The sequence below is a fragment of the Pararge aegeria genome, chromosome 4 (genome assembly GCF_905163445.1).
Source record: "Pararge aegeria chromosome 4, ilParAegt1.1, whole genome shotgun sequence".
Lineage (NCBI taxonomy): Eukaryota > Metazoa > Arthropoda > Insecta > Lepidoptera > Nymphalidae > Pararge > Pararge aegeria.
The window spans coordinates 17,605,461-17,630,344 of record NC_053183.1 but is presented as its reverse complement, the minus strand read 5'-3'; the positions used below and the strand labels follow the sequence as shown (position 1 = coordinate 17,630,344).

At 36.3% G+C, this 24,884-nt stretch overlaps 1 protein-coding gene across 1 annotated transcript; it reads right to left on the bottom strand.

Annotated features, from left to right (window-relative positions):
- Positions 1-506: 506 nt before the first annotated feature.
- LOC120623363 (neural Wiskott-Aldrich syndrome protein-like) lies at positions 507-21,216 on the bottom strand. The gene is made up of 11 exons (XM_039889345.1): positions 20,894-21,216; positions 16,728-16,955; positions 15,973-16,072; positions 11,078-11,260; positions 10,444-10,560; positions 8,449-8,622; positions 6,173-6,250; positions 5,401-5,508; positions 4,441-4,640; positions 2,465-2,554; positions 507-1,256 (listed from the first exon to the last, which is right to left on the bottom strand). Exons 1-11 carry the CDS (start codon positions 20,978-20,980, stop codon positions 1,086-1,088), a joined length of 1,536 nt encoding a protein of 511 aa, XP_039745279.1. The 5' UTR covers positions 20,981-21,216; the 3' UTR covers positions 507-1,085.
- Between the last annotated feature and the right edge of the window lie 3,668 nt (positions 21,217-24,884).

The window sequence follows — 24,884 nt, the reverse complement described above, 5'->3', positions numbered from 1 at the left end:
TCTTTCACATGTGATCATTAGAAACCACAGACATTTAATCCCACTCTCGCACATAAAGAAAGAAATGTTGACCATTTCTTCGGTAATTAATTAATTCTTTTCAAAATTCCGTTTCCCTGTTTTAAAACTTAGTTTTCTTTTCACAGCAAAAAAGTTTCCTCGTTTAAAAAAAATTATAAACAACACTTGACCACAGAATAAGCACTTGACAATGGTTCAATCGCTCAGCGCGCAGAACTAATAAACCAAAAAGAAGTTCGAAAATTTCGCGCAATCTTTATTATCTCTCTAGCTCGGTGATAAAGATCGCCAAAGACAATATCTAGTGTCACTGTATCTGTCACCTAAATAACAAAAAAAAGTAGTAGTTGGTAGTTTCACCAATGATCACTCGCGTCACAGATAATAACTAATCTCACTCTCTGTCAAACAAAGAAAAAGAAACGATAAAGTGGTGCAGTCTTGCATGATCTATATAATCATCTATGATTACTGTCAACCGTTAAAAAAAAGATGTATGCTATAATTACAAATGATCACGTGAGACACAGTCAACTACTAGCCGTACTTTCCACAAAGAAGTAGTTAAGCTACCCTCGAATGATCAATCATACAAAACACCAATGATAACTTGTCACAGACAACATCTAGTCTCACTCTCTGTCACGTAAATAAGAAGAAATAATAAGGGTTGTTTCGTGCGATCTTTATAAATCACCAAAGATAATTGGCGTCACAGACAATAACTAATCTCACTCTCTGTCAAACAAAGAGCGAGAAACAATGAAGTTGGGTAGTTTCTATTATCAACATAGTCCCTAATGATTACTGATACATCACAGAACCACATTAAAATATGTTGTTAATTTGGGCAGTTCCGCGCCATCTTCATAATGACATATGATCACTAGTCACAGATAATATCTAGTGTCACGAAAAGAACAAGAAACGATAAAGTTGGGTAGTCTCGCGCGAATATTCTCAAATGATCAATGAAGACACAATCGACCGCTAGTCGTACTCTCAAAGAAGTAGTTAAGCTACTCTCGCGGGATCTACATAGTCATTAATGATCACTAGATTCACTAGTCCCACTCTCCGTCACTTGTGGAGTCATCGTCGCTGTCTTCGGAGTCCGAGGAGTGAATAGCTCGTTTCCGTTCTTCCAGAGCCCTAGCCAAGGCGCCCGCGAGGCCGCTTGGCTCGGAACCGCTGCTGGATTTCTCGTCGCCTGTCTTACTGTCTGATCTACGTACCTGGTGAAGAAGATAATATGTTCGTAAAACATGTATTAAAATTAAAAAATAAATAACAGAAATGTGTGGGCCGTCACGGGACGCCTGGTACATGTGAATCATCGGAATCGGTTTATATAAGTTATATGAACAGATTTCGACAGGAAACAGGTATTGCATAATGAAAAGATTAAACATTACAAATTAGATGCACAAATATAAAAAAAAACCGGATTGATAACCTCTCCTTTTTGTAAGTCGGTTAATAATTACAGTTTATTACAAAATTAATATTAGTTTTTACATATAGCGTGGCAAAGCGTCAGCACGGCTTGTACCGCCACGCCAACAATCAGGTTTACCCTCCGCCAATATATAGATGTTTCACATCAAAAACCTAATACAAAAACATATTTTCTTCACTAGGGAACTGCGAAAATTAAGTAATATGTAATTTGAAAAACTGCACCTAACTACCAGCTCAGAAAAATGTAACACGATAATAAAACATGAGTGCAGCGACTTTTTGTGGAACATGTCCAAAGATTTGCCCCCGGTCTCTGAAATCCGATGTGATACAGTAGTCAGAGGCGTGCATAGAGGGTATGCAGATGATATAAAATGAGTTATATTATTCCAGTACGAGTAATAGAAACTTAAGGGTTGGCTTTTTCATAACTCTTACAATGCCTATTCTTAAGATTTATATAACTCGTACTGTAGATTTTTATCATTTTATGTAATCTGCATACCCTGTGCATACCCTCTTTGCACGCCACTGACCGTAGTGGATAGATAGGGCTTCGCCCTCCCTTTCGGAGTGACCGAGTTCAATCGACTCTAACTTTCGGAGTTATTTGCGTTTTTAATTTAAGCAATTAAAATATCACTTGCTCAAAACGGTATTATAACTTTGACCGTCTAGCCGATTGGAAGTTCAAAAAGAAGCTGGCCAAGTTCCTTGCCATATTATCTTCTTCACCAGTGTCGGTGATCGGTTGAAAATGAGGATGATGATGATGACCATTAATAATAATAATTATAAAATATAATAAATATACTACGACAATATACACATCGCCATCTAGCCCCAAAGTAAGCGTAGCTTGTGTTATGGGTACTAAGATAGCTGATGAATATTTTTATGAATATAATACACATAAATACCATTCATTATATAGTCTGTGAGATTTCATGTGACAAGTGACAAGTGCTATTTTCATACTTACAGCCTTCAAATTGAATCCCTGTCGTATTTCACTCATTAAATTACTCCTGCTGTCGTCGTTTAATGACGTCTTCGAGCCAACTTCGACGTGCTGGAAAGTAACAAAATATGTTAAGTATACAAAATGGTGAAGTTAGGAGCTTCGTAAACAATAGAATTCCATAACATGACAGTATCATTTAGAACATATCAGTGTCATACAGTATTATCTTACAGTGATATCTTTAAACAAGCAAATCTTGTATATATATAATTGAAATCTCGGAATCTGCTCCAACGTTTTTCATGAAATTTAGTATACAGGGGTTTCTGGGGCGATAAATTGATCTAGCTAGGATTCATATATATTGGAGTCTCGGAATCATTTAGGATCAATCATTTTTATCTCTTTCCACTTTTTTATCGGCTTCGTACGCTCAGGTTGCCCTTAAAAGATCACTTTTAGTGATAAGGCCGCCTTTGCACCCTAGCACTAAGTACTATTACTGTTTTCCTTGTATTTTTCCTATTGTGTTGTGTTCAATTTATTTGTGTTTTCCGGTAATAACCGATTTTGTGCTTCGAAGTTGTTCGGGTCAGCTAGTATAGTATTATATCTGCTGGTGGGAGTTACCACCCTACCGATCAAGTTGTGCCAATAAGCGATTTAGCGTTCCAGTACGATGTCGCGTAGATCCGAGGGTTTAAAACTATCATACCCCTAACTGGTTAGCCCGCTACCATCTTAACTGCACCATCACTCACCTGCTGGTGTTTTTTTTTATCACTACTAGTTAGCCGCTAACTAGTAGTTAAATAAAAAAAAAAACAATTTTATTTGGCCATGGAACCCTTATTGGTCTTAACTTTTGTGGCGGAACGCTCGCTGGTTACTTTAATAAATAAACTTACTTATAGTTTGAATATATTCACGTTATAAAGACGCGAATAAAGAACATGAACAAAAAAAAACCTGTGCAATTTATACACACACGGCCGAAGTGTGACTTCTAAAAAGTAGCCAACGAGAGATTAAGGTGGATGTACGGTATCAGAACTATTAGGATAAATGTAAGGTTTATTATTTAGTTTCCATGGTAACTAGAATAGATAAAAAAAATGTATAATGTATTCTATCTCACTCCGTCCTTTACATTTATGTTTTTGTTTCGTTATCTACATATTATACGGTTTCCTTGGTAACTAAATTAGGAAACAAAATTTGTAATGTATTCTATGCCATTCCCTCCATGTGTCATGTATATAAATCGCGAAGCATTATCGTTATAATAATTATTGAAATGAAATTAGAACAATTTCATTTCAATAATTATTATAACAATACATTACATAATAATACAATATAACTCCGTAGTGCAGTGCGTGCGCCGAACCTAAGGGTTCTATAGACCACCATTTAGGAATCTCTGATGTAGAACATGATAGCAATAATTTTATTTGAAGCGTGGAATAAAAATAAATAAGAGATGGTAGTAAATTTCTCGATATGGGCACAAAACGGATCTCAAAAAAAATTAAATCGGTTCTTTCTTCGGGCGCTATTGTGTTTATTTATTTAAGGGACAATCAACAGGTTACAACAACAACTCTTAAAAACTAAACAAAAAATTAAAAAACATAAATGTAATATTGTAGACCCACTTAAAGACTGCCACAACTTGCAGATAAAAACTATATTGTCAGTTAGAAGGAAAAAAAACGATTAAGAGAGACATGAGAGTACTTATAAGCTATAAAATTTATCAGGCTGTGACATAAGCTTGACGAATCTAGCACCGCGAACAAAAACTTACATTTAGAATAAATTAAAAAAACAAATACCTAAATTATATATAAAATTATATATATTAATACCTAATTATAAATAGTGCCTCAGCAGACGCACGTACGCACGCACGCACACACACGTCAAAATCGTAAAACCCCTATATTTTTACGTCGGGAGGTAATAATAAAATTAATGAAAGCATTATTCACCTTCAAGTTCTTATTTCCTCCACGGATGCTCTCCATGAGGGCGCTGCGAGCGTCAGGCGGTGCGGGGGTCTCCGCGGGCATTGGCGGTGGAGGGGGTGCGGGGGGCGCACATGGCGCCAGAGGGGGCGGCGGCGGCGGAGGGGGAGGGGCCGATGATGGCGGCGGAGGGGGCGGCACTGACGGGGGCGCGCTAGATGGAGCTGTAAAACAAATAATTATTTAATCTTATGCGACCTTAAGTTCCTCTATAAACTGCAGCCAATTCCTACTACATTATCTTATTATATAGTAGTTATTTATGCAACTATTACGTAATGCGGCTCATTTGAATACGGATGCTATTTTTCGCTTTCTATTGCTTATTAAAATTGTCTCCTAAGAAAATCCCTAGATTTGCTACTCGTAAAACTTTTTCTTTGAACAGCGGTAGAACGAATTCGGGTAGGAATGGCGCACTGCTCTAAATCGCATAAGTTGTGTCTACAATGATCTTGCTCGGGCAAATAACAACATTGACGTATTTTGTCAAAGGTCAAATGATTTAAAACGTGCTATTATTTCTGCTTTGTCAAGCAATTCGAACTGCACTTTTGGATTGTAATTTTTAGTTTTCTTTTGTTATTTTTAAGTTTTTCTTATTGTAATATTACTTTTGTTTAACTTTTTGTATTTTTACTTTAGTTTGTAGTGTTAATATCGGCCATTTTGTAGTAAATGCAGTGCACACCTTTGAGTGCCTAGTCACACAGTGATTAGAAACAAAATATCAAGCTGTTGGTGTTCCTTTAATAAATAAATAATAAATAAAATAAAAAAGCACAAGAGTTAAAATGATTCATTACATAAAGTTGCGTAGGTACAAGATTTAACCTCGAACAGGAAAAATATTAATGTTGTGACAGAGGTAATCCAGAATGTGTCATACAATTTTGTTTAACATGAGGCAATGAGGATACATACGTTGGTGCGGTCTCGGCGGCGGCGGGTTCCGCGGCGTGTGCAACGAGACCGGCGGCGGCGGGGGTGGGGGCACGGCGCGCGCGGGTGGGGGCGGGGGCGCGCGGGACGCTACGGGAACAAGAAAAAAAAAGAGTTATATTTAGCTTAGCTGCTTTGATAGACATTGTGGACTCAAGGTGTTGGAACGGCGAAACTGCACCGGTAAAAAAGAAATCTCATTTCTGCAGAAATTTAAGATTTTGTTGATATAAATTAGAAATCGAAACTCTCGTCAGGTGTTATGGCCGCACTCATAACGTCATAGGCAAATTAGAACTTTAGTGTGTCCTTGATCTAAAGATTATTGTTTTTATTATTGATAACAAAAAACTTAGCAACTGATAGTTTGAAATGACAAATTACAGACAATACTTTACAGACTTTAGTGGTGCATTATGTACTGTATCGGAGACTTATCCGTGAAACCGAAAACCTAATAGCTTTTGAGTAAACCACTGCCATAGTTTTTACTGAAAGAAATCAGATACAGCCCTAACATCACATGCAAATTTAAAGTCATGGTACCCCTGTATATTTATTAGGTACGCGTCGCGTAGCGTAGGTACTATGCGCGTGTCGGTCTTTCATCTTCAATAGGGTTGTCATAAGTAAACACTTAAAATGTTTTGGATTCGTTTGTATGGAAAGGTGAATATGCTTCTTTTGATTTAATATTTTTACAGGGCGATTCCTTATGAACCATACTTATGCATCCTTCAATCGCTTAACTTACGCGGTGCGGGCGGGTGCGGCGTGCGGGAGGGCACGGGCGGTGCGGGGGGCGGCGGAGGCATGGGTGCTCGAGGCGACTCTGAAATAAGAATGCTTTTTTTAGAAGTAATAATTTTTTTTATTTTTTTTTTATTCAATACACACATCGTCATCTAGCCCCAAAGTAGCTTGTGTTATGAGTACTAAGATGGCGGATGAATATTTTTATGAATAGGATACATAAATACTTAAAATATACATATAAACACCCAGACACTGAAAGACATTCATGTTCATCACACAAACATTTTCCAGTTGTGGCAATCGAACCCACGGCCTTCAACTCAGAAAGCAGGGTCGCTGCCCACTGCGCCAATCGGCCGTCAAATATTTCGTCAAATTGACGGAGTATGAATGAAATACACTGTATTACACCAAATAAAAAAACAAGCATTAGAAAAAAAAAAAAAGTAGAAAAGGTACAATAGGCGGTCTTATCGCTTAAAAGCGATCTCTAACAGATTTTTGATGGTAATTGGAAAACTATCGCCAATATAATAATATAATAGAGCATGGAAGGAATACGTCATACAAAGTGCCGCCCTCGTAAAAAGGGGAGTAAATTTAAACTGTCATTAGTATACGTTACATCCAGTCTAGTGTTTTTAGCCCCCGCCGCAAAAACGACGGGGTGTTACAAGTTTTTACGTGTTTGAGTATGTGTGTTTGTCTGTAGCATCGTAGCTCCCAGAAAGCTGATTTTGTTTTTTTTTTTTTATCGGGAGTGTTCTTAGTTCTTATGAAAATCGGTCCATGATGGGCACTGTCACTAAAATGGCAAATTTCGTATATTTTCGAACACAGTCAGGTATCGAATGAAAGGGCTTGACTAGTGTCATCATCATATCAACCTTATTACTGTCTCACTACAAGGCACGGGTCTGCTACCACAATGAGAATGGGTTTAGGCCGTAGTCCACCACGCTGGCCCAGTACGGATTGGTGTAGAATACTGTGACACTGTGACAAATTTCAAATCCAAGATAGCAGCCAATACGAAATGGCGTATTTAATTTTTTTCACAATACCTATTTTTTTAAGTTAAAAGAAAGGGGGTTTCTCAGACTCTTAACTAGTTATTTACTTCCTATACATTAAGCATCTTCATAAACTTGATAGAACTAAGGAATAACTGGAACTTTATATGGCTAATTGGTGCAGTGGGTTTATTTCCCACAACTGAAAAAAGTTTGTGTGATGAACATGAATGTTTTTCAGTGTCTGGGTGTTTATATGTATATTACAGTCTTTCAACTTAAAAAAAATAGGTAACTTACTAACTAGGGTTCTTTCGGGGTTCTTAAATTTTTAATATATTTGATAATAGAAGAGGTCAGTGGAAATGACCCAACAATCTCCCAAAAGGTCAGCGAGGAAGACATTTATATTAACTGCTACCCCTAGCAAGGAGAAGTTTTGTCTGGTGGGAGGCTTTGGCCATGGCTAATTATTTACCACCCTACTGACAAAGACGTTCCGCTTAGCGATTTAGTGGTCCGGTGCGATGTCGCGTAGAAACCGATTAGGGGTATAACTACCATACTCCCTAACAGGTTAGCCCTCTACCATCTCAGACTGCATCATCACTTCGTAGCACAGGCAGGGGACAAAAATAATATCCCCCGATCCCCTTGACAAGACATATAATTAACGTGTCCATCTACCAAAGCATGGGGACATGGAACAGGAGAAGTTTACCCCCGTTTATCATTTATTATTATTATTATTTTTTTAAAATTATTAACAATGCTTAAAAATAAATTAAAAAACACTATTAAAAATTTATAAAAAAAAAAAAAAAAACTTCCACCCTCCGCTTGCGGGGCTTTTGAATGCCCAAGCAACCGGTGGTCAGGGTTTCAGAGTGAGGAACCTCCTCACAATACGCGCTGTTTCAAGGACTACTGCCTTCTGTATCCGACCCTTGATCCAACAACCAAGCGAAAGCTTCTTAAGATTTTGGTCGAAGCTTTTCGCTAGAAGACCATTGACTGAAACGACGATCGGAACAACAACGATCGACTCAACATTCACCCACGTTTATTATTACACATAAATTATTTGGATATTATTTCCACTTGTGGGCCAGTGCTCTGACAGTTGATACAAGCTGTGGTAGAAGATACATTTTTATATATTGGGGATATAATTGTTTCCTGTCCATGCTAGCGGTACAGGAGAGATTGCAGTCGAGGTCTAACTTGTAGTGGAATAAAAAAAGAAGATCGGAGGACATACCATTAGTCTTGGGCGCGTCGTGAAGCTCCTCTTTGACCGCGTCCATGCCGCCGTTCTTGTTGATGAAGTCGTAGATGAATTGGCGCGTCGCATGGTCCTTCAACTGCAACTCGGTTATACCAGCTTTGCTGAAGAACCATCGCATTTCTTCCTCGGGCAAATCCACGTCGAAACCTAACAGCATTCAAAATTGATTTTATTTTAAGGCCAATTTTAACCGCTACGTGTCTGTGTGCGCGTGTGTGTCTGTGTCTGTCTGTGGCATCGTAGTTCCCAAACGGTTGGACCGATTTTGAATTTTTCTTTTCGTTTGTAAGGTTAATTAGTCGGGAGTGTTCTTAGATAAGTTTGATGAAAGTCGATCCAAGATGGCCCCCTTCACAAAATGGCGGATTAAATTTTTTATCACAACACCCTCAATACGGGTTGTAATTAAAGGGCTTGAGTAGACCGCTGTACATACACTGTGACAAATTTTTAAATCCCGGATGACCCTAGAGACTCTAGCACCGCTCCGGAAGCAAGAGTTTAGTCCAGTTTCTATCAAGAAGTTTTTCGTAGTACAAGAGTTAGTAAATTGTCTTGTAGGAGAATGGGTAAGGTTCTAGAGGTACTCTTAACAATTTAATAAGGAAAATCCTCCTAATAAAGAAAGGCCTCACTTGCCTCACTTAGCGATAAGCTTTCACTCACAGCATCATCATTTGCATGCATTATTAGTCGAAATACCTTTCTACTATGAGAGAGAAGTCATGTCTTTATAAAACAGAATTAAGACATATAGAAACCGCGTAGCCGACTAATATTGAAGCATAATATTGAAGGTTAGTTACTTCACTCCAATTAGCAGTTGACAGTAATTATTTTACATATAAGTTAAAGCAATAAAAATGTATTCTATTCTATTCTCGAATGTTCTAAACGCAAACCATAAAATGGGGATACGCACGTGCGCGTGGTGCGTTTTCACTGTTTTTGGACTACATGCAATAATGGCTGAACGAGAAGAAGAAGAAATACTTGATTGCACATAAACATCAAAATATACATAAAATCCCTACTAATATTATAAATGTCAATGTAAGTTTGTTTGTTACGCTTTCACGCAAAAACTACTTAACCGATCCTCATGAAACTTTGTACACATATTCTTGGAAGTGCTAAAAGTTATATAGGATACTATTTATCCCGACATTAAGCTCGGTTCCTTTGGGATAGGGGATGAGTGTTTGACGATTTTACACCATAGGTCCGACAAATTATAATCGATTTAAATAATTATTTTTGTACTATAGAGGTTATAATATGTGGTTATTTTGCCCTAACTGTGGTTGGAGATAGAGGACAGAACTCCTCAGCGGACAGCAACAAACCCCTCATTTAAGGCGATACTACATACTTTATTTTTTTTAGAACTACAACTAAATTTAATGCACCATCGAAAAACAAAATCCAACGCAGGCGAAGTCGCGGGCAACAGCTAGTAAAGAATAAACAAAAGAACAAGAATTTTAGGCATGCAAAGGCGGCCCTATTGCTGCAAGAAATCTTTTACAGGCAACCTCTGGCAGAAGGAAATGCTGCAAAAGAGCGGGATAGTGCAATTACGAGGGTTAGGTATGTTTTTTTTTAATTAACGATAGGCCAGCGCTTGACGACAATCACACCCGTTAGAAAGCAATGATGAGGTCTAGGTTGGAGCACGCTTGCCTAGAAAAAGCCCATTCACTATTGCCTTGAAGGTACTCATATGATACGTGGCAGGAAACACAGTTTCGGAAACGTGGAAAAAAAGGTTTCGTGCGTGTTGATGGAATATCAACCACATAAGGATGCCACCGCTCGCGGTGTCTCGCTGTTCTGTGGTGGAACGGGGAAGGAGGAACAAGATTGTCAAGTTTTTATAAGTCGTTAATGATAATGAAGATATCACACAAGTCTTGAAGAAATACCTCTAGAGCAGTCTTCTAACTCCCTACAGTTTAACCAGCTTACCTTTATTCTCGTCCCATCCCACGTGCGATACATGCTTGAAGTCGAGCGGCGCACCGATATCCGCTTTCGTCAACTTTCTCGCCTTCGGCTTTTTACTCGAACTCTTTAATGTGTAATCTGAAGAAGAAGAATCAATTTAATGCACGCAAAACATAAAATAATACAGATAACACAAAATAAATAGAATAAATAAATAAATATACTACGACAACACACACATCGGCATCTAGCCCAAAAGTAAGCGTAGCTTGTGTTATGCATGCTTAGCTGACTGATGAATATTTTAATTAATAATATAAATAAATACTTATAATATAAGCACCCAGACACTGAAAAACATTTATGTTCAGCACAGAAACACTTTCCAGTAGGGTAAATCCTACTATCACACAAAAAACACGTTTATTTGTAAGATCCTAGGTGTCTTATGTTCTCACTCACCTGACAGTGAGTTGGCGTTATTGGTCTGCGTAGATATTTTAATTATTTAAAACGAACTTAACTTAGAAAAGTTACAAGTGCGTGATGGGATTCGAACTCGGCCCCCCGAAAGTGAAGTCGAGCCCCTACCCAATGCGCTATTACTCAAACACGTTTATTTGTAAGATCCTAGGTGTCTTATGTTCTCACTTACTTGACAGTGTGTTGGCCTTGTTGTTCTGCGTGGGCAACGTGGGCATGGGCACCGGAGCGGGCGTCGTGGGCGCGGGCGGCGGCGGGGGAGTCACGCCGTTGAGTCGGGAAGTGTTCGATATGGTGGAGCCGTGCGAAGACACGCTGTTGGCCCGCGCCGACAACATCGACCGCTGTCTTCTCTCTATTAAATGACAAAATCCATTTGCGTGTTAATGTGTAGTTAACAGCACAGTTGAGAAATGGTCATAAATTATCACATCACATCTGCATATCGTATGCGAAAGGTGCAGAAGTCATTTGTGAGTATACGCTTTTATAATATGATTCCTAAGGTAATTTTAGACCTACCAATGCATAAGTTTAAAGAATGTGTTAACACACATTTATTACAGCGAGGTTATTATACAATTGATGAATTTCTTAATGACAAGGTTGCTTGGGAGCATCCGGCTCCGCTTTCATCTCTCACAAAATATGAAAATGAATTTTAAAATGTAAAATGTAAATTGTTGATATTGGAAAAGAGCAACTGCTGAGTTTCTTGCCGGCTTCTTTTCGGTAGAATCTGCCTTCCGAACCGGTGGTAGAGTCACTACACACAGACAAACTCGACGTTTCAAAAGTGCTTATATTAGGCCTACTTGAAATATATGAATTTTGAATTCAGTTAGCAGAGACAAACACAAAAGCTCCGCTCTCATCTCAGGCAATTTAGAAAAATAATCGTAAATGTTTGAAAAGGGCAAACGCTGGGTTTGTTGCCGGCTTCTTCTCCGGAGAATCTGCTTTCCGAACCGGTGTTATATTCACTACAAACAGACATACTTGAAGTTGAAAAGTGCTTATAAAAAAAGACTAACAACAAATAAATGAATTTTGACTATTTAATCTCATAGATTATGCCCACGAATAAGGAATAATTATTACTTGTGCACCTGTTAAAGCGCGGCAACAGGCTAGTGAAGATGTTTACCACCGTTTTATATAGATACTAGCTGTCCCGGCGAACTTCGTGCCGCGCATCATATTTTTTTTGATGAATGTTATTATTTTAATACTTATTATCCTATTCCGGTCTAAGAGGAATCCAAAAAATCAAATATCATAAAAATTGGTCCAGCCGTTCTTGAGTTATAAATGGTGTAACTGACTTTTTATGTCAACTCAGACGGGAACGCTGCCGAACGGGATAAACAGTATCCTATGTCCGTCTCCTGGCTCTAAGCTACCCACCTACCAATTTTCAGCCATATCGGTACAGCCGTTCTTGAGTTATAAGTAGTGTAACTAACACGACTTTCTTTTATATATATAAGATTATTTCCACCCGTGCGCCCGTAAAAGAGTCAGAGAAGATAAACCTTTGGTCCTTTCCCCGTAGTGAAAATGTCTCCTGGGTCCAGACTCCTCTGAGTCTACCATTGAAAAATCGAAAATTAAATTTAATATCATCCAAATTTCGTAATAGGTAATACATTACTAAGCCACAGTGTACCTTTTTTAACACGACCATTGAAAATACTGAAATAATAAATTCCCAAACTTTCCCAGCCGGGAATTGAACACGGGACCTCCCACTCATAAGAGCACAGTGCTCACCACTGCGCCAGCGAGGACGCTATTTCACGGTTTGTGGAATATCATCCACTTGTAGTAGATAAAATATCCCTAAAAATAAGTTCATCGCTATGCTAAAACCTTGGATAAAAAGTTAATCCCTACGCTAAAATTCTACATGAAAAGTTTATACCTATGCTAAAACCCTACATAAAAAGATTATCCCTATGCTAAAAGCCTACATAAAAAGTGTATCTCCCTATACTGGACATACAGTTGAGGTACATAAGTTTACGCGACGATGATGACGTAAATAAGCTTTTCGCGCAGCCATCAAGCCGTAAAGTCGATCTAAATTGCGCTCGCGTTGTTTTGATGGCATAACAATGAAAACATCTGCGGGGCCGTTCGTTTATGTGTACGAGTGCACACGTATTGTTTGCACGCTGTATTAACAACGTTTTGCGTTCGATTACCGCTGAATAAACATGAGATGAAATCATTTTCGTTTTTTAAAAACTTACAAATCAGATGGACCGACACAATTCGCATGATGACTAATTTTGTAACATTGCTCGGAAGTATCTACTATCTATCTATATAGATAGATAGTAGATACTTCCGAGCAATGTTACAAAATCTTGTATATATATATATACAAGAGAAAGTGTGTGGGTATGTTCCGTATAGGCTCCGATACGGCTGGACCGATTTCAATGAAACTTTCAGGGAATCTCCGGATTGACCTGGTGAGTAATCCAGTAAAGTTTGGTGAGGATCAGAGCACTCCTATTTTTGAACTGTTAAATACAGCTTTTATTTACTATGATGATATTCTATTGTTGGGTGTACATGGGTGTAGATAATGATCTTCATCCGCTCGAGAAGAGAATAGAAGAGAATGAATACGGAGAGAAATAAATGATTTAATATATTACGAGACTTAAATTAAAAATTTAATCATGTAAGTTTATTGTTTAAATAAAATAAAGCAAAATCTAGCTCGGTGAAGCGGGCTTGGTACGCTAGTATCCAATAAAACGTCTTATTTTTGCAGAAGTTAAAGGGTATTTTGAAAGAATTGCAGAATTATATTTTAATATACATGGCCGCACTCGTGACGTCTTAGACAAATTAGAGCTTTGGTATGTCTTGGATAGAAGCAGGCGTTACTTTGCGAAAATCCATGATATATTATGAAAATTTAGCTTAACTTGCTATACTCCGAAAAGCAGGCAGCAATCATTCCTACAAATTCCATTAATTATCACTATACAAATATTTCTTTTGTTTTTTTTTTTTTTTTCCTTACATTATACATTAACTCATCACTCCCTACAAAAGACCTATGTCCAGCAGTGGACGTCTATCGGTTGATGTGATGATGATGATGATGATGTGCAACCCTCTCAAGCGCAAAAATTTTCCAAAATGAAGATTAGCGTAATGTAATTGAGATCTAAACAACCACGTATTTTTTATTTATAATAAACAGATTTAATTTTTTTTTTAGGAGAATCTGTATGGTGTAATTTATAATTTCTTCAATCCTTATACACCACACCAAACAGATCTTCGGCAATATACCCTCTACGCACAACGAGGATCCTCAGGATCCCACATCTGTTTGGTGTGGAGTATAAGTATTGAAGAACCTATGATAACGACTACACCAACTCAGAGAATAACTGTAATAGAATAACTTCTGTGTGTAAAGTCTATTCTCTTAGATATGGCCGATTTTGCCGCATTTTGTAAAAGGCGCCGCAGCGCTACCAAAGGACGCCTCGTGCGGCGTACATCCACAGGAGAATTTGGCATATTATATCGAAGTGCTATGCCCTAGTGAAAGGTTCTGTTTGTTGACTTTGGCAGAAAATGTTAATAGAATAGAAAAAAGAAATATTAAACAAACAAGAACTCACATTCTTAATAAAATAGAAAGCAAAATTTACAAAAATAAATAAATTTAAAATGCCAAATCCTGTTGCCGGTGTACCGACTTTGTGATATTTTATTGGAAGCATTTTCGGTAGCAGACATATTATCGATGTTTTATCTCATTAACAATGCTGGCAGCATCTGATAAGATATGCTGATAGTTATCTTAACTATCTAGCGATCCGATCTACGGAAGAGAATCTAGGTCTCAGATTATAGTCACGATACTTTCACTCGCGTTTACCATTTCTCTAGTTACGTAATTTATTATTCTATATAATTCAATTTGTTGAATCCCATAGACGTAGCTGAGAGGACGGATCAGTTTTGTTGTACTCTGACTGAACTCACAAAGGTTGTTCTGTTGTTGTTGATAACGTTTAGTAAGTAGGTTAGTGAAATATAGTTTATTATGTCTGTTGATAGGTGCGTCAGAATCTACGCTAATGCACTAGCAGTAGGAAAAGTCCTGAAATACTAGTCGTAAGTTAAAAAAAAAGTCAAGAAATTGAAACTTTTCAACTTTTGTTTGTCATGTGTTTGTCCAAATTTCCCAAATGTTTTGTCCAAATTCAGAAACTACGAAAATTAAATTTTGGCATAGTTATATTGATAACAAGACAATGCATGTACGTAAAACCTAACCTAACGTGTCTATGATTCTTGCTACAAGGTGTGGTATTTTGTGTTTGGTTTATCATATTTTTCATTTCTCGTATGGATTTAAGGGTTATTAAAAAAACTACAGAATTTATATTTTTTTTATTTGTCTATAGGTGTCGTAACTTTAGATAACGTTGTTAGGCATAATCTAAGAGTAGGTGAAACATTTTTTTTCTTATTTACGCATCACCCAAATCATTAGGTATCCGATTAAAAAGTTTCCTAGGTTTAGTGAAAATGAGCATTAGTATATTATAGCACTAGCTGTTGCCCGCGACTTCGTCTGCGTTTGATTTTGTTTTTAAAGCATTCAGTATCGCTAAGCCTTAAATTAGTATAGTAGTATTATATGTATATAACATGTGACTGACGACTGTCAATTAATTATAGAAAAATAATTTGCAATAAAATAAAATTGCGACTATAATTAAAAATCTAAACTATCCTATCTCTTAAGTTGGAACAGGCTGCTCACGGTGTGCCAATTTAATTTAAAATCGGTTAAGTAGTTTAGGAGTCCATCGCGGACAAACATCGTGACAAGAGATTTATATATATTAAGATATAGTCATGTTTTTTAATTAATTTCATTTTATGAAGTGTTGTTTTATAAAGTGTGTATTCAATTAACTTAATTAGCGTCAGTGGGCTTAATTCGTTCTAATGAAATAAAAATTAATAAATCAACGGAACCCTTTCTTACGTGACTGACATATAGATTTGTTAACGAACCTTCTCGTCTTTGTTTTCGCAGCTTGATTTTCTCGTTGAGTATGTCCCTAAGCACCCTCGCTTCATCTTCGTTGGCGAAATTAAACGCAGTCATGTAATCCTGTAAGAAAAAAATATCTTACTATCTGTTTTATTTCAAGACGGGCCGGTTCTTAGCTAGTGATGTTTATTAAAAACCTTTGAACGGTTTATAAATAGTGCATCTGTACAAAATATTCAACTTTATAACGTCGAGCCGAGTCCGTTTTACTCCGACAATTCAGAGTTGCCATATTCGACAGCGATTTATCGATTGCGAGCTTAGCTTGGCTTGGCTCGGCTTGATCAATTCCTTATAACTAGGTAGTACAGAGATCTAGCCTCGGCACGCCCCATTGACTTTCCGAAGTTATGTGCGTTTTTAATTTAAGCTTTTTAAATATCAATATGCTTTAAAAGGTGAAGGAAAACATCGTGAGGAAAGGTGAATGTCTGAGAGTTCTCCATAATATTCTCAACGGCATGTGATGTCTACCAGCCAGCGTGGTAGACTATGGCCTAAGCCCTTCTCATTCTGAGAAAAGACCGGTGCCTGCACTGGGCCGGTCAAAGAATTAACTACAATGATGGTGATGATTCATTAAAAATTTCATCAGTCATCTTAGTATCCATAACACTACCTATGCTTACTTTCGGGCTAGATCCCGATGTGTGTATTGTCGTAGTATATTTATGTACTTATTTATTAATGATGAAGGAATTAAAAACCAACATACCTCAGCCTCAAACGTGTGTAAATAAGGCCGCGGGCTCTTATACTCTATTTGTAAATACACCTCGTGTTCCCATATCATGGCTTTTCGATACAGGCAGTAAATGCGGAAGAAATACGATCTTTTGCTGTTATCCTTTATGAGGCAGAGCACCCCTGTGTCCTTCTTCTTCCATTCCGAGTGCCCTGGGCCCTCGGTGGTGAACAGCTGTACTACTGCGGTTGCAAGGCTCTGGAATAAAAACTATTGGTCTCATTTCTAAAAATCTCATAGGTGACAAAACGCTTTTTTACCACTACGATTTTAAGATTCCACTATCAAAATTGTTATTAATGACAAACAAAGCTCGTCTTATAGCCTTATAGTATTGTAATGAGCTTTGTCACAAAGCTTCTCTGTCAAATGCACAAAAATGTTGCATTTGACAGAGAAGCGGTGATAGTTCAGTGGTCAGGACTTCGGCTTCATTTCCGGGGGGCCGAGTTCAAATCCCAGCACGACCGCTAACCTAACTTTTCTAAGTTATGTCCTTTTTAAGAAATTAAAATATTACTTGCTTCAACCGTTTAGGAAAACGTCGTGAGGAAACCTGCATACCTGAGTTTTTCTTATGTTGTCAAAGGTTTTTGGTCGATCTCCCTGGCGAAGCGGTGAGCGCTGTGAATTTAAGTAGGTGGTCCCGAGTTCGATTCCTGGCAGGGGCAATATGGGAACTCATAATTTCTGATTTTTCTGTGGTCTGGTCTGGTCTGGTCTGGGAGGCTTTGGCCGTGGACAGTTACCGACAAAGACGCTTACCGAAATTCCGCTAAGCGATTAAGTGTTCCAGTGCGATGTCGTGTAGAAACCCTATTGGGAGTATAACTACCATTCTACCTAACCGGTTACGATCTTAGACTGCATCATCATTTACCACCAGGTGTGATAAAAAAAAGTGTATAAAGTCCACCAATCTGCACTAGGCCAGCGTGGTGGACTACAACCTAAACCTTGTTGGAGGAGATCCGTGCCCTGTGGTGGGCCAGTAATGAGTTGATATGATCATGATGACACTGTTTCATTTTCAAATCACCAGGATTCAATGCTATTGAATTCAAATTTGGAATGCTTGTTCTTCTTTATTGCCAAAAAAACATTAATATTTCCAACACAAAAGGGGCGTAAGCAGGAAGCGTTGTTTTAAGTAAGGTTACTGGGCAGATCTGCAAGAAGGATAGGGACACAAAAAATACTTTTGCATTCTACTATTATACACTGTATGCGAAGAAGTTGATGTTAAGACTTGTATGTAAGTACTTACACAATAAGTGCAACCAATTTGCATGCAACTCAGCAATTATTTGTCAACATGCAGTTGACATACGGAAGACAAATGGCCCAACTAACTGTACAGGCTGTTATTTAGTAACTTTCACCTAGTTATAAATGGTAAACGTTATGCATAGTATAAGTACTAACTTCCTGCATCATTTATTAAAGACTTGGTATTCCTATTTGGACTAAACAATGAGTCCCTTGAATAATGGGTACTTACTGGAGTTTTCAGTTGTATGATAGAACAGTAGCACAGCCAGCCTTTCTTTAAAGCAGAGACAATACAAGGCACAGCAGACTAATTAAGAATATTCCATAATAAGGGTACAAGATAATCAATTTAAATTATTATTTTAAAAGTATTTATGTATGTTACTCAAAAGAATATACATCAGTCATCTTAGTACCCATAACACAAGCTATGCTTACTTTGGGGCAAGATGGCAATGTGTGTATTGTCGTAGTACGTTTATTTATTTATTTAAATAAACTTGACTATATAGCAGAGATGGCACCTAAACAATTGAGTATAAGACATTCCTATCTGTATTGAGATTTGACGGCCGAGTGGCGCAGTGAGCAGCGACCCTGCTTTCTGAGTCCAAGGTCGAGGGTTCGATTCCCACAACTAGAAAATGTTTGTGTGATGATCATGAATGTTTTTCAGTGTCTGGTTGTTTATCTGTATATTATTCATAAATATTAGTATTTATGTGTATTATATTCCTAAAAAAATATTCATCGGCTAACTTAGTACCCATAACACAAGCTATGCTTACTTTGGCGCTAGATGCGACGTGTGTATTGTCGTAGTATATTTATTTATTTCTATTATTAAAAAAAATATATATTAGTGTCTTGGGATTTCTCATAGATAAATTTTGATAAACTGTCATTATAACTACATTTCAGTTTATAATTTACGACTGGTCAATTAAATAAGTAGTGATAGCCCAGTGGGTAGAACTTCGACTTCACTTATGTAGGGCTGAGTTTGAAATCCAGCATGCACCTCTAACTAAGTTAGGTGCGTTTTTAGGAATTAAAATATCACTTGCTTCAACGGTGAAGGAAAACATTGTGAGGAAACCTGCCTTATGTTCTACATAACATTCTCAAAGGCGTGTGAAGTCCACCAATCCACACTGAGCCAGTGTGGTGGACAACGTTAACTAAGTGTGCGAGAAGACTAGAGCCCTGTAGGGCCAGGTAATAGGTTGATATGATGATGATGAAATAAAATATCATATTAAAGGCGGTAAAAATTATATCACCATGCAAGATTCAGCTTCACGCTAGAATCTACAGTAAGACATATACACACATTGCATGTGCTACACATATGGCTTACATAATTGACAATTATGTAATTTCCTCTTCATTGGATTACAAAATAAAGGATATTGTCCTTGTTATTGTTTACTATACGCTCATACTCATACTCATAGTGCACAGATACTCTTTTAAAAAAAGGATTCATGTATTTCATGGATCATCTTTCAAAACAAATACAATTTTACCATGCAGGATTTAATAATTTACACTTAATGTTATAAAGCTGAAGTGTTTGTTTTTTTCGTTTTATGTAGATGTTACATTCATTGAGGAAGATTATACTATATTTATTTCTTCAAATTGGATATAGGTGGAACGGTTCATTCACCTTATTGCATTCATCTTATTACTGGATGTGTTCAGATTCATGAACCGTAATAAATTATCAATGAAAGAATGATCATCCAATTATGAATGTTAAGAAGGTGTTTAGAACATGGGCAGGTAATTAATAGCACAAATGTAGGTATCAGATATATCTTTAAAAATTTAATTAAATGATACAAGGCCTAATCGACTATAGAATGTGTATTTCATTATACAAACATATTAAAGTTAGTTAGGATGAACTTTCAAACATACAGATTTCTTTTTATATTATGCAATTTCAACATGATGTCACTAATGTGAAATGAAAGCTTTTTATTATAAGTATTCTTATTAGATATTTTTCCGAAACAATAACACACTTGATGTTTGGTTCCAATTTTAGTGTAAAATATTAAACACACAGAATGTGTGTGTGTCCAAAATTAAAATACAACTGGATGAATAGAAATCACACATTGTGAGCCCATGTTATATAACTCCTGTATGAGTAAGTGATCTGACCATTGTCTTTAACAAAGAATGCCGTAAAATAACAATAGATCAAAAATAATTCTTTGTACACAAGTTCTTCTCCGTTATACCCATATAAATTATTTAACTAAGAAAAGTTACAGTTTGGGTCAACTCTCGATGAAACAATAAATAGAGATCTGCTTTATCTTTCTCGGAAACTCCACAACATGTCAATGGTGTTCAGAAAACTGTTGGTGATTACTTTAGAAAATCAGAAATCTCAAAAAAAAATAACTATTACTAACTATCTTCTCTTTTATAATCATAATAAGAAATTTTGGGATCCCTCCTAGGATCTTCGTGGAGTTCTTCTTCTTTATTAAACCAGTTTCCATACTTATAACTGCTTAGACCACTCATACTGCTCATACTATCCTAAGTGTGGTGTACACTATGAATTTGTAATTTTTTGGATCATGTGATAGAAATTCTGAGCTCTCAAATTTTATAACGATGAATCATATTATTTTAATAATTTAACATTGCAGATAAGCTCGATTGTTGAAAACATACGAAAGTATGAACAGGTTTTAAGTACTACAACCCACATTAATCAAACACCTGTCATTACCAACTTTTATCAGCGTAACCGCAAGTGATAAAATGCAGATATGTTATTCCTAATCAACTAAATACGAAATTTACCGAAGGACGTTGGATGTTCAAAGTTTACCAACCTGGCACTTAGGCCCGATGAGACCGAACACCTGATCATTTTCGTCCCGAGTCAACAGGACGCTCGGCCTATTCTCTCCCCTCGGCATCCTGTTAAACTTGCACAAAAACACTCATAAAATCACTTTAAATAGGCCCAAATGGATGTGTCAGACATGACAACTTTTCGACATAGTAAACTTTTTGGCGCTTCTATTTTGGCACTCGTAACAAAGGGACCACAGCGATACACGCATTTCGCACTTATTAACATTTATTACAACATCGGGCGAGTATAATTTAGTAAAAAAATATAAATTTACTTTCTCTACATCCCGTGCGTGAAACATCAATCATCAAACTGGTGTTGCAACTTTTGAAAAAACCGGTTGTCAAATGACGTCAGCGTGGTGGTGTTGCAACTGTGTTATAATTTCGTGCGCAATGTTTGTATCCTCAATGATTTCAGGAAGAGGAAGGGAGGAGAGCTGATATATTTTAAAAATGTGTTGCCTATTTAGGGTTTTGCACCCGACGGGTATAGAAATAGCGAGCCCAGCGCATTGACTGATATTCAGCACGCATAATATTGAATCATTAGTATAATCCGTTACTACGTTTCTCGTAATTTTCCATAATTTGTGATACATTACAAAAGTATAGGTATAGGTAACTTTGAAGATAAATTTTTAATGCTAAAAAATAGCTCCATTTAACTCAATAATCAATCAAAGATGTAGGTGAGAAAAGGAATGCTTGAGGTATGTTGAGAAACTAAGAGCATGGTTAAAAAAATGATTATTTCGGGACGCACACACAAAAGCAAGCAAGCAAATAAAAAACGGTTTAATATGTATTGTTTATTTACACAACCCAGAAAAGACAATACCGAGACTAGATACTATTAAAACGTATTTGATTTCAGAAATGTATAAAAATAAATACGAGATAATGTATTGATAATAAGTACTTATAAATAGTTACAATTCAAGAGTCTTATTGTGTATATGATGAACAACAATACATTTATCACTTTATTTATTAGACACATTGTAAAGGTAAGGATAGGTTGCCAATAAACGGACCTCTTCTTTCCGATTTATTGTGTGCGGACATGGCAGTTGAAACATAGTGATAATATCCTCTTTGTCGGTAGTAGTAAAATAAAAAAGCAAAAATATGCAGATAATTGACCTATGGACAGGCATGTGCGTAAATTTTCATTGATAATACATGAATACAAGAAGTGGATATATCTATTCCCTATATTTTAAACCATAGAACTCTACTAAAAATGTTCATTTCTTTTAAGAGGAAAATTATGATTGCATTGTGTGCAGTTGAATGCAGGGGAAAGTACATGTTGTTTTTCGCAATAATAATCACATAAAATGGGTGACAAAGCATGTTTTGCTAGAACTAAGCATTGGATTAGCGACACTTAAAAGACCAAAAACAAGAAAGAAAATACTGTAAAGAAAAAAAAAATATGAACGAATAATCTAACTATAGAGAATAGATATTTTCAAGGATTAAATATTTCCCTTATACTATGTACATATCAAGCATAAATGGGTACCTACACCTATTATTGGCATTATACAAAAGGTACAAAATTTTTATTACTACTGCATGTCTATTAACACTTTAAGTTTATTCTACTTCGAGATACATAGACTAAATCGGTTTAATTAGGTCGCACACAAATCTATGTAATTCATTGATCGTAATAAAATAAAAGCTGCACATACTCGGCACTTTGCAGTCCTTTTTAGCAAGCAATACAGAGAGAAGGATAGCAATAATTTTGGAACTCATCAAAAAGATTTGTGTAAGACTGATTTAGGATCATTATTTAAAATTTTTAAACATAAATTAAGACGACGGAATTGTGACATACGGATACATACGTATAAGTTCGTAAAATATGTGTTTGAATAAAATTAAAATAAGGCTTTACATCCACGTGCGAAATAATCGCGTCTGTTTCGTCTAAACTTTTATTGGATAAAAAAGGCCATCAAGTAAATTTGATGGCACGGCAGTCTCGTCATATACTCGTACATAGATGTACAACTGTAGAGGAAAGCTGTTAAATAATAGGAAAATTGTTTTGTACTAAAACGCGTCGCGCATGGTCCACCTTTAGATAACCGATCCATTCCTGAGGTTTTAAGATGCCATATGAGGTAATTGTATCTCATAGGGCACCTTAAAACTCGTCTCTTTACTCGTCTTATCTCATTGAAATAGGACGCGAAAATGGTAAACAATTATTAAGTAGCGCTCATTTCCAGGACCGATCTGAGACGATTCGACCCATCCGATCGGCTTATAACTCAATTATAATATTAAGCGTCTGAAAATAAACCAACTTAGTTTCACTCGCAACTTTTGTTTATTGTGCAATCTTACTTAAATATATTATGGGGATACTTTCAAATATTTATTGGTTACAAATTGATTTTCTATTAGTTTCTAGTTGGTACCTACCTAACTTTATTGACATTGAAAAATCACTATAATATATTATTTTATAGATTTGATCGATTAATTGTATCAATCCTTACTGCATACATTACAATAAATATTTTACGAGACAAGAAATCGAAAAATTGACTTTGATTACATTTCGATGTCAGAAAGATATCAAGGCAAGTTTCAAGTCATTTAAGGGCGAATTTATGTAGAGAAAAGATAAAAGACCCATAGCTTTCATACTAACTTAAACTATTTTACTTTATTTTCTATTCTTTACATAGCCTTATCTTGGATACATCTCATTTCACCATTTAAGAAATGTTTAATTGTTCATGAACACACTACTCATTCTGCAATGATTTGTAAATAATTAAACTGAGAAATAGCACACTGATTTTGAATAAAAAACACATCAATTTCCTGTGCATAAACATTAAACTTGGATGGTATTCAAAATGAAAGGAATAATTTGAAAAAACCATCATATGGAAACAGTTTAACATGTTATTTTATTTTAATCTTTTACGTATTTAACACTTATTTGCCTTCTAATATACAAAATTACTAAACGCTATAAAACGTAACTGTATTACGCCGCGCGATAAAAACACTCAATGTAAAACGTGCCTTATACTTAACACAATAGGTAATATTACCTACAGTTAACATGATTACGTTACAATATATAATTACCGTTATAATATTATTATTGTTATAGGCAAATTCGTAATATTAGAAGTGGAAAAACTTTTGTCCAAGATATTAGTGCCGAAAGTACATCACATTTAAATATCAAACAATATACAAAGCCAGGCAAGTAAACGGAGATTTAAATGAAAATTACACTGCACAGCAGATCGGTTTTCATTCAAATATCACCCATATCTTAAGTCCATGCATCGCATAATATGTAGGTCTTAGTGAAAAATGTTATCATAAAAATCCTTTACTCGTACTTTTCCTCACAAATCTACTTGTAAAACTTATGAATAAGACTAATTTATACTAATATGCGCAATTCTCACTCAATAGATATCACAAAAATAAATTGTACTAATTGCGAAAAAAAAAAACAAAACACCCTAGTATGACGTAATAAATGAATTAAGCGTTTATAAACGAAGGACACTTTGTTTCGAATTATAATCAGTGCTTGTATTCTGCGTTCGCAATTTTTATTTATTCCTCTACAAGCTCACCAGTTGGTAAGTGATGATGCAATCTAAGATGGTAACGGGCTAACCTGTTAGGGGTATATAAGTTATATTAAACCCATACCATGAATCGGTTTGTACGCGACATCGTACTGGAACGCTTAATCGCTTTGGCTCGTCGGTGTGGTGGTAACTAGCCACGGCCGATAAAATATTAAATGAACATGCTAAACAAAACTTCCTTCAATTTGACATTCCATCTGAAACAGTTTGACATAACGTTTCATCTAAAACAAATTGACATCGTCATCGATGCGTTTACAGACCACTTTAATCAGAGCTAGCCCGCACTGCGAAAACCATTTGCGCTATTTTTTTT